This window comes from Poecilia latipinna, unplaced genomic scaffold (genome assembly GCF_001443285.1).
Source record: "Poecilia latipinna isolate Pla-1442-1.1 unplaced genomic scaffold, P_latipinna-1.0 Scaffold590, whole genome shotgun sequence".
NCBI lineage: Eukaryota > Metazoa > Chordata > Actinopteri > Cyprinodontiformes > Poeciliidae > Poecilia > Poecilia latipinna.
The window spans coordinates 149,599-160,579 of record NW_015113206.1 but is presented as its reverse complement, the minus strand read 5'-3'; the positions used below and the strand labels follow the sequence as shown (position 1 = coordinate 160,579).

General features: G+C 39.3%; 1 protein-coding gene across 1 annotated transcript in view; it reads left to right on the top strand.

The window, feature by feature from the left end:
• The window catches only part of LOC106953583 (exostosin-1b), a 45,411-nt gene extending 37,273 nt beyond the window's left edge, over positions 1 to 8,138 (top strand). The window contains exons 5-11 of the mRNA XM_015042459.1: positions 2,234 to 2,366; positions 3,125 to 3,243; positions 3,787 to 3,882; positions 5,804 to 5,893; positions 6,019 to 6,179; positions 6,279 to 6,450; positions 7,222 to 8,138. Coding sequence (XP_014897945.1) covers positions 2,234 to 2,366; positions 3,125 to 3,243; positions 3,787 to 3,882; positions 5,804 to 5,893; positions 6,019 to 6,179; positions 6,279 to 6,450; positions 7,222 to 7,407 — 957 coding nt within the window. The 3' untranslated portion in view covers positions 7,408 to 8,138. The remainder of the gene's footprint in view (positions 1 to 2,233; positions 2,367 to 3,124; positions 3,244 to 3,786; positions 3,883 to 5,803; positions 5,894 to 6,018; positions 6,180 to 6,278; positions 6,451 to 7,221) is intronic.
• The last annotated feature ends 2,843 nt before the right edge of the window (positions 8,139 to 10,981 follow it).

The window sequence follows — 10,981 nt, the reverse complement described above, 5'->3', positions numbered from 1 at the left end:
ATATATATATATATATATATATATATATATCCAGTTATAAATTGATTAATCCAAAAATAATCAACAAATCAGCCCTGCACTGATTTGCTGTTAAGTCGAGCAGAAAGGTCGGAGCTCATCACATACTGATGTCACAAGCATTTTTTAGCTGCAGAGGATCAGGCTTTCACTGAAGGAATGCTGTGTTATTGCATTTTAGGCAAAAACATGTTTTACTAGCTTAAAAAAAGGAATTGAGTTTTTTTATTAGCATCTTTAATGTATTCCTAATATTGTATAACATAGCTTAAATTAAAAATCTGCACAATGTGCCAATCTTTTTAATCTGATTAAATGCTAGAATAATTGATAACTAAAATAATTGTTAGTTGCAGCTCTATTTTCTACATTAATATTGTAAAAAAAAATTCCACATTTTGTTCATGAAAGCTGTTTATTTAATTGTTAGATCAAATAAACACGTCTTTTAAGGGTTATCAAGTGAAAAATCTGGACATCTACCATATGGACGATGCATCCTTACTATCAATCAATCAATCAAATTTTATTTGTATAGCACATTTCAGCATCAAGGCATTTCAAGCTGCTTTACATAATATAGTATTATGTAAAGCATAATAGTATATTATTATAAAATTTACATACTACCAGATTTGCAGTGACATGCAGCTGGGAACTGTGTAGCTTCTAGATTGAGTAATACAGAAGTCTGTTGTAAGAAGAGGGCTGTCAATATTTTTGATGCAGCATCCTGTTCTGTCTTGGCTATCAATCACATCAGTAGTTTGTTTCTGTCAAGCTCCATTTATCTGCCTTCCTCCTGGTGAGTGCCAGCCGATCAAACCGCTGCCGGGTTAGAATTACAAGCGGCTGAAGACGAGAGCCGAGAAGTATAGAAATTGATAAGGGTGCGAGACAGCAGCCGAGGGAATGTCTAACGTTCCTTATGAGTGCGGCAGGCTTTTTGTGTCAGCATAGCTCATCGTCACTAAGCTCACAAGCACCATCGCCGTTATACCTTCATATGTCAGTAGCAGACCTTGAACTTTGAAGTGGTCGGTAAATTACCTGAGTGACTGCTGGAATAGATCAGCTTTTCGAAGTTATCTCCATTTTGTGTTGCATGTGAGACCGAGCCAGCAGTAGGTCACACCATTAGCTTCCATCTTTTGAGAAAAGCAAAAGGCACTGATGCACAGAGGTGGATTTTTCCTCTAACAGCACAGCAGCATGAAGTTGCAGAACCAAGCAGCTTATCTACAATCTGTTTACACTCTCCGTATCTTAACTCTTTTCCGGAAGCCATGTTTTGGCTTCAGATGTGCAATTTTTATAAGCCTGTCATTATGTGATTCCAAATATTTCACTACAGACTAGGGCTGCAACTAACAATTATTTTAATAACGGATTAATCTGTTAATTATTCTGACAGTCGGATGAAAAAATTCACATTTAAAAGTTTTCATTTAGCCACTTAAGCCCTTTTGTGCAAAATTAGAAATACATTAAAAGATGCAAATAAATAAATGATTCAATCCCTTTTTTAAATAAAAAAGTAAGCTTTTTATTTCCCAACTTGCAATACAATTGTTGCATTTTTTTTTTTTCACCAAATGGCATTTTTGTTTGAGTCTGCACTAAATTAGTTGACAATTATTTCAGCAATCAATTAATCTGGATTAATTTTTAGCCTTTTTTCTGTTGCTTCATTATAAATTCTGGCAGTCCTTGACATTTTGCAAAAAATATCTTGTACCTTGGTTTTCAAAGTGGTTTTTATCAAGAGGGAACGATTAGTGCTGCGAGAAAAAACCCTTATGATATACATATATATATAAATAAATATTTTAGTCTGAAAAACAAAATTAATTCCTAATGGTTACTTTTAAGAACTGAGCCAGAAAAAGCGGAGTAAACTTCAAAGCTTTTGTGTTTTCAAAGATAAGATGCTGAAGGGCGTTATTTTATTGCATCATAAGCAACAAACCAGAGCTTTTTTAAAGTTTAAGCATTTGTTGTTTGTGTTTTTTTTTTGTAGATTACCGTTGAATGTTTATCAAAATTTATTACATTCAAGATATGCCGTTTAAGAAAAAAAAAATAGTCGGCTGCAGTTAGTGGAGTTTGTTTCCAAAAAATGTCATTAGAAGCAGATCAGTAGTAGTTATTGAAATTATGTTCTTATTTTTTATTTTTTTTAAATGATCCGTCTTCCTCTCCACTGTAATGTCAGATTATCCAGGACCGCGTTCTGGAGCACAACTCCAGAAGTAGCCTGATGTGGAACAGCCTTCCTGGTGGGCTCTTCACTCTGCCTCGCTACTCCACTCACCTGGGGGATTTCCCCTTCTTCTACGCTAAGCTGGGTCAGTAGGTTATTGCTACGCCTTGTATTGTGAGCTCAGATCACTTAATACTAGCTCTGCTTATAATAATCTTCAATTTTTGACCGATTTTTATCTGTGTGACTCGACCTCTGAACAGACAACAAAAAAAAAAGAGAATTAATAAATCAAGATGTCTCATAGAAAAACTTACCATCGTGTTACAGATCTGCTTAGTTTTTTGCCCTACTGTGACGTTTTTTTTTTTTTACACAGGATAATAAATTATACTTATTTTATTCAAAAACAGAACTGCTGCAGATTTAGTTTTCTCAGGATAATTTTACAACTCGTGCTTTTTTTCATACTACAATAATTACATGTTTCTCTTTGAGCTTGATTTTCTGTTTATGTTTTGGTACCAGCATCATCAGCCGGAAACATTATGTTATCTTCCCAACGACTTCCATAGACCTTGAAGGAGTTTTTTCTTCTTTTTTTTTTTCTAAGAAATATTAGTTTGAACCGATTACGCGCTGATGGTTGAAGCTGTAGTTCCTCCCAAAACAATCAATAAACAGAACCGTATTTCAAGTCTATCACTCTAAAACAAAATGGGGGATTTTGATAGTTTTCACTTAATTGATATAATCCAGACTTACTACTTTTTGCCTTTTGACTGTTTAAACGTCCACAATATCCTGTGCAGGTCCATAGTCGTCCATTGCATTTACAATTCTTACTCTGTACTGTTTGCAAAGCAGAACACGTAATGACAGTATTATGTTTTCCCCCTGCAGGTATCAAGCCGTACCCGAAGTTTACAGCAATCATTCATGTGGTCACCCCACTGGTCTCCCAGTCCCAGCCAGTGATGAAGCTGCTTGTTGCCGTTGCCAAATCCCAGTACTGTGCTCAGGTGACCGACGCATTGATTCCCACGTGTTCCTCATGTGTTACTCCATCAAAATGAATACAGAAGGTCTATCTGATCAGTTGTTGACCTTAAACTGCTTGTTACATGAGCTGCTTCTTCACATTTGAGGAATGACAGAAAGAGGTTATGATCATTTGGAGAAGCTCCTGCTGCAGCAGATCCAACCTGTCAGTCTTTTTTATTTCCCCCGTATGTCCTTTTAATATTTCTGTTCACACTACAGGGAAAACTACACAACACATGTAACTAAGCTGCTGCTGTTGTGCCTCACATACAATAGCAGTGTATGTTGTTGCGCTACGAGGTTGTTTAAGATAATAATACCGAGTAATATACTTCTGTGCGCTGCAGCAGTAACAGTTTTCTTTTGTCTTTTTGTGTGTGGAGGGCTAGTTCTTAAAACAGAAATGTAGATTTGCATAAAAGCCGTGCTCTAAATTGGTGTTGAAAGACGAATCAAAACAAATTCTACGTTCAGAAACATGCAAATGAGGGTGATTCATGTCGCCTGTTTTCTCCGTGCAGGTGATCGTTCTTTGGAACTGCGACAAGCCTCTTCCTGCCAAACACCGCTGGCCCGCCACCTCGGTCCCGTTTATTGTCATAGAAGGAGAAAGCAAGGTAAACCTCTGAGCCATAATCCTCCGCCACTGAGCACATCGCTGCATTTTGCCCTAGAAGTCACAACATTTTGACCTGGGATGTTTACACACGGTTTGAAATGTTGGAAAACTGCTGTCAGGCACAGGAGTTAATCCACAAAGAATATTCAGAAAGATTTGCTTTCTGAATATCCTGTTATTCCTTCAGGTCAAATGATATGATTTGTTAAAAGAAAAAAAAATGATTGTGTAAATATCCTTTAATTCTTTGGTTGTTTCCCGCCATATAAAGCAGTTGTAATGAGCGTTCTGGAAAGCCCATAAAGTTCCAATTTTACAGCCTGTTGAATAAATGATGTTAAATTAATTTTTATGACATTTTAAATTGGACTGAAGGGAGCATTAATAAAAGCTGCTTCACAGGCGGGTCAGAGCATTTTAGAAAAATCTGACGGCCATAAAGAGTTTCCCCGACATTAAGCTGCTAATGTCAGGAAATAATATTTGGACTCAATTTCTCGAGGTCTCGCTGAAATATCAGTCAGTACTAAACGTTCATATAGCTTTTCGCGCGTTATTCCTTTCAGATGTGTATTGGAAAGCACAGTGAGATATTTGTGGCTTCCCTCTCTGCTGCACAGCAGGTTGTCTGGTTGTATATGAACAAATCACCACGTGCAGAAAGCCTTCGTTGTTGAGTCTGACAGCTCAACACAGTGAACTCAGTTCAGTTCAGACCAACTCTCAGCAAGCTGCCATAATGCCAGTTTTATTCTCAGCTGATACATTCATGTTTGGAGTTTGTCATTGAAAAGCTGTAATACAATCCACCACAAAGAACCTGCTGTTTATTGAAAGGGAGGTACTACACACACACACACAGACACACACACACCAATGAGTCGGTCTCAGGGGTTCGGCGGAGCCTCTGCCGCGGAGGTAAAGACACACTTGTGTCGAGTTGTGATGACGCCCCGCTTTGCCATCACTTGCTGCAGAGGATCACGTTACATTGCTGAGCCAATCAGTGATTGAAGGAGCTCCACTCTCAGCATGGATTTGAACTTGTGTCTTTAATTACTTCAGCAAAACTCAGTTTTTACCAAATTCTGTAGCTTTCGGTGTACTTCTAAATCTGCTCCTTAGTCGCATCTTTTCGGGCCTGCTACTGCCTCTAGTGGCGTGGGGGTGGTAACACAACTAATATAATTACATCACTTAATCAGAATACCTCAAAGTCTTTATTTATTATTAATTTTTTTCATTCTCTTAAGCATGTAGAGCTAATTAAATGATCTAAACAAGACCTTAAAGTGGTTCCAGTTTGTCTCGATGGCCAACCTGTTGAAACTGGAAAATTTTAAATACCTTGGGTCGTTCCTGGACAGTCAGCTCAGCTTTGCTGAAAACACTGACTATATTTTGAAGAACTGTTCTCAGACTCTACCTTTTAAGAAGACTTAGTGATCATGGGGTGACCCAGCTAGACTCTAGTTGGGGCACCCCTATGTCTTGAATTTGGGGGGGTGTAAAAAAAATCATATTTTATTTATCACTACAGAAGGGTTCAGTGAATGTGCATATGAAACTGGTGGGTTCTGTACCTCAAAAAAGGTTAAGAACCACTGGCATAGACGCTACAACCTTATGAAAGAGAAGTGAAGAATAAATGTTATATTGGCAAAATGGGATTGTAACAAGTATTAAAAACGGGGTTAGCAGCACTTATACAAGTGATTTAAAAAAAACATTTAGTTTTTTCCCTCTAAACAAACTTTTGCTACTGTGTTAAAATTCAAATTTATTTTGAAGGTTACTCACACATCTCTGTTAGGGATGCCAACACATTTGTCTGCAGCTGCAATAAAATGACGCAACTGTACTGACTGTCAGCAACCATCACACGTCTCTCTCTGCATTTGTTTTCCAACTCCTACCAGGTGATAAGCAGTCGCTTCCTTCCCTACGACACCATCCCCACAGACGCTGTCCTCAGTCTGGATGAAGACACTGTGCTGTCCACCACAGAGGTTAGCCTCCTGTTATATGAAGAAAGCTTTCTCATTCACTCCATTTTTAGCATTTTTTGGTACGAGTACTTTAACTACTTTAAAAAATAAATAAATAAATGAATAAATCTGCAATCTGGCCGCAGGTGGACTTTGCCTTCACGGTGTGGCAGAGTTTCCCCGACCGCATCGTCGGCTACCCGGCCCGCAGCCACTTCTGGGACAGCAGCAAGGAACGCTGGGGCTACACCTCCAAGTGGACCAACGACTACTCCATGGTGCTGACCGGGGCCGCCATCTACCACAAGTAACACGCTTTTGTTTTTTTCATTTTCCACCAACGCGGTTTTGGGCCGCCTTGTCTTCTGAGCGCTCCATTGTTCTACATGTCGCACTCCTCCCACAGATATTATCACTACTTGTACACCACCTACCTTCCAGCCAGCCTGAGGACAATGGTTGACCAGATGTCGAACTGCGAAGACATTCTTATGAATTTCCTCGTGTCATCCGTTACTAAGCTACCCCCCATTAAGGTCACGCAGAAGAAACAATACAAGGAAACCATGATGGGACAGGTGAGGAGCAACATTTCACATTCACTGGTGATTTGTATTTGTTTGGATGGTGAGATTAAGCCGATTTATTTGAATCTGACCGTGGCCATTCAGGGATTACCAATACAGGGTTTGTACTGGTGCTTGAAACCCTTGAAAATGCTTCAATTTCAGTTGGATGTTTGAACACCTCAATTTGGGGAATGTTATTCACATACACATACAGATATTTTCATACACTTTATGAAGAGACACATAAATGATGGGGGAGGGGGTTTCTCACTGTCTGAAGTTAAATCAAACTAAATTTTTTTTGTTTCAGGTTAGTTAGAATTTAGTTTACCTTTTCCCTGCCATAAGACATAGGAATGTAAGCTAAAATAATGTAAAAGACATTTATTAATAACAGTAATTAATCATATAATAGTGAATTGAAAGCGTTTTTTTTTTTAGTTAATTTGTATTGTTTTTATTTCCAAAGTGTAATGCTGGAAAAGTTTGAAAACTTACCTTGACAATACTTTAATTTTACTGAGGGCAAAGTGTAGCAGCCTATAGCTAATTGACACATTACTATACAAAATGCCACATGGTGCATTCAGGACAAAAAGGACAGTGTGGTAATTTGTAAATTGAAGTTGTTTTCTTCTGATGTGCCTAGTTTCAGAAAAAAAAAAGAAAAAAGGCTGTGAAAGGTCACCGGAGCACAAAACACATAATCCATCTAGTCGTTTCCTTCCTCTTCCTGTCGGAACTCATTTGTTTCCTGCCACTGCTTTTTCCTCATCCCAGAGCTCCAGAGCGTCCCGTTGGGCTGACCCAGACCATTTCGCCCAGCGTCAGACCTGCATGAACAAGTTTGCCAACTGGTTTGGCACCATGCCTCTGGTCCACTCTCAGATGAGGCTGGACCCGGTCCTCTTCAAAGACCAGGTGTCGATACTGAGGAAGAAATACAGAGAAATCGAGAGGCTATAACCCCCGCCGAGCCCCCCCCTCCCCCAGCTCCCTGTGCTCTGCGGACACAACAGATGAGGAGCGATGGGGTGGGGGTGGGGGCGGCTGACTTGAAGAAAAGAGCAGACGATCGTTTAGAGCTGGTTCCAGGGAAACGGGAAGTGAAGAAACTGGAACCAACGTGAAGGACGCCACATTTTTTTCCCCCTGTCTTCTTTGTTGTCCTTCTCTGTCTCTCCTTTCAACTACTGCTGCTGTCTTGTGTGTGTCGTTCAGGCGGCTGAACTCATAACATCACTAACTACCTGAACAGGTAAATCTGCTCACCATTGGTCACCGAGTCAGAAAATTACAGCTTGCTGCATAAAAGTCCCCAACATCGACAAACCCAGTGCAAGTGACACTGTGTGTGTCTGTAAACTATGCACGTTTGTGAACGTTTTTTGCTGACGGGATATTAACTACGAAGATGATAACACTATTTCGGATCGTATTCAACTATTTTTTTATACGGTGACACTCTCTCTCTGTCTCTCTCTTTCTTTCTCTCTCTCCTGTTTCTTTTCATTTTTTCCTCTGTTGTCTTAAACAAGGATAGACAAAGAAAAGTTTGAAATCCTCCTCAGAGCCCCAGACCAGCTGGTGATTGTTGATCTGACAGTGCCTCAGCATTTATCAAAAGATTTAGTGGATCTGGGAATCTGACAGATAGAAGACCAGGTGCAGATTTTGCACCTCGATAACCCTACTTTCTTTTTTCTTTGATCATGATCTGTTATTTTCCATATTACTGATAATGTGTTGCATTTTGCAGATCATCAAAACGGTTTGATGAGAATATATTTTGCATTTACAGTCGAACAAACAAACAAATGTCTGTACGTGCCATTCTGAACAATCTCCCTCGCCCAGAGCCGACATGAACAACTAGGCAGGCCACATGTGAATAGAGACGCCCCTAGAAATGCCGATTATTATTTTCCATTCCTAATGACTCGGATAAAAACCTGGACCATTTGCTTGAATACATGCTAGCCTGAGGGATGTTAGAGCTTGGTGTGTGTTCCCTTGGTGAAGGGAGGCTCAGCCTGCCAACATGCCATAAACTGGTCTATTAAAACAAAAACCACTGTGAAATCTACAGAACTTTTTTTTTTTTTTTGGATTTGGTGAATGAGGGATATTTATTTGTTAGCCCAATTTCATTTGGCCAAATGGCAGATAAGGCAGCAGCAAGCACCTGACACAGAGAAGCATATCCACCATATTTTTGTGAATAAATATGAAATCTCCCGGTAGCTCTGATGAAGTCGATGAAGAATGATTCACGATCGACCAGCTGCATTCACATCGGACCTAAATCGACCCTCCTCTGTTTCGGATCGGCCATCAAATTGGGTTTTTACACTCACGGTTCATTATGCTATCTCACTTTGAAATATTTGGCTCAATTAACAATCTAATTCAGTGTTTGTTTGTTTTTTTGCTCCGACATGTCATATCATGTTATCTGAACATCTTGTGAAGCCAGTAACTCCTTCCTCCAACTCACCCTGTAATGGCTTTCTAAAGATGAAAGAAAAGATGGTTTTGCTGAGCTCATTCTCCTCCCTTTATGTGCCAATGGAGCATTTGTTTATATTTTCTCCTCTGCAGTGGGGAATGCCACACGTTCCCTCCTTAATCACGGACTTTCTGACTGGAATGCGAGTGAAAACGAAGGGAAAGAGTTTTTCCGGGGTTTTTTGGTTTTTTTTTAGCGCCGGAGCTCCACAGATGGAGAGGGTGCTTGGTGTTGCTCTTCACTTCTGAGAATGTGTCATCGTCGTGAAAGCTGATAAACAATCCCAGCTGAACGAACATCGCGCTGAAACAGAGTTCTGTTTTAGACGTGAACTTGGTGCAATATATAAAGGATGACATTTTCTGTTTTTTTTTTTTGTCGTGTTTTTTTGTTTGTCAGTGGGGGGAAGTTATGTATTGATGTGCCTTCAGAGGAAATACACTTAAGATTTTTCTTTTCATCAGCCTTGCACAAAAATTATGACCCTGTTTAATGGCAGTTCTTCAATGTTTTGTTTTGTTTTTTTTGTTTTTTTTATCAAACCATAATGGCATCCCCAAATCATTCTAACACTAAAACCTCTGATTTACCGTTAGCTGTTTATTAATACTATTTTCAGTTGTTTGTTTTTTTTTGTTTGTTTGTTATACTTTCCTGGGATTCTTGTTCCACCCGTCTCCACTTCCTGATTTGCGTCAGGCTGGCGGGGTTCCAACCCTCCTCCTCTTCCTCATGTTCATCACAGCCGCAGTAATTTATGGACAGACATCTGACAGGATTCATCTCTGGACTCGATATTCGCCTGCTTCCCTCTCTCTCTCTCTTCAGAGGCTGCACCCTTTGCTTTTTCTTTTTTTTCTTTGTTTTTTTTTAGACTGATGGAAAGATGGTTAAAGAAAATCATGGTTTTTGTTAATTAATTTTATAAAAACGGATCGAAACAATTGTCAAATAAAAGTCTTTGATATAAACCGACTTCATGTGCGTTTGTTACCGCTCGCTCTGTTTTTAAGGTGCCCTCCGAAATCTTTTCAGGTCTCGTTTTGTCACAGCCACAAATTTGACGCGTGTCTCTGACGTCCAGCCCACTCGTTTACCTTCAGAAGTCGCATAATATTGGAACTACGGCCCCAAATCCAAGATGAGTTGAGGTTTAAACTTTTGCACGGATAGACAGGCATTTAATGACGAGTAGCAAAATCAAATGACTTGGATTAGCAGTGCTTACAATTGATGCTGATATATTGAGCTGTTTACACGTCATACAGAAACTGTTTCTCCAGTCAGAGGCCTCTCTGGATTCGTTGCAGCACTGACAGCCACTGAAGATTGCTCCCCCAGCATCACTGTCAACAACCACTTTGAAGAAACTGTGATGAGATGAGTCGCATTTAATTTCCCTTTGGGATAAAATACTTTTAAATTGAATTGAAATGACATGTGACTGGAGTGGAAGTTCTTGCGCCCCAGGTGACTGAGATTGTCAGAAGAAAATTAAAATTTTGTTGCCAAAATCTGTGGGAGGCATGTTCCAAAAGACTTGCAGTGGCGCACCTACAAAATCTAGGGTCAGGGGAGCTGAATACAAAGGATTGTTTTTACTGGGAAAAACAAAATATATTTTTTAACTATTTGTCTCTTTATTTAAAGATCCTACATCTTGTCAAACGCAGTGATATGTAAACATGTTTTTTTCTCTTATTTTGTGCTAGGGCGTCTTTGGGGTGAAGGGGAATTGCAGTTCTTTTATCCTTTTTTAAATGTTTTTGTATGTCCATGTGACAGGAAATTTTTAATAAAAATAATGTAGAGGGAACTGTATCACTGTACTTTGTGTTGGACTATTACTTAAAATCCTAGTAAAAAAAAAAGATTAAAGGGGTATGGCAAAATGTGGAAAATTTGAAAGGTGCTGCTGCAAAATCAAATTCGGCCACACATGTTCCCCTTCTAATAAGCCAGCAAAAGCCATCCCCCCCTGTCTCCATCTATTTATAGATATCTATATATCTATCGTACCAGATCAGTACA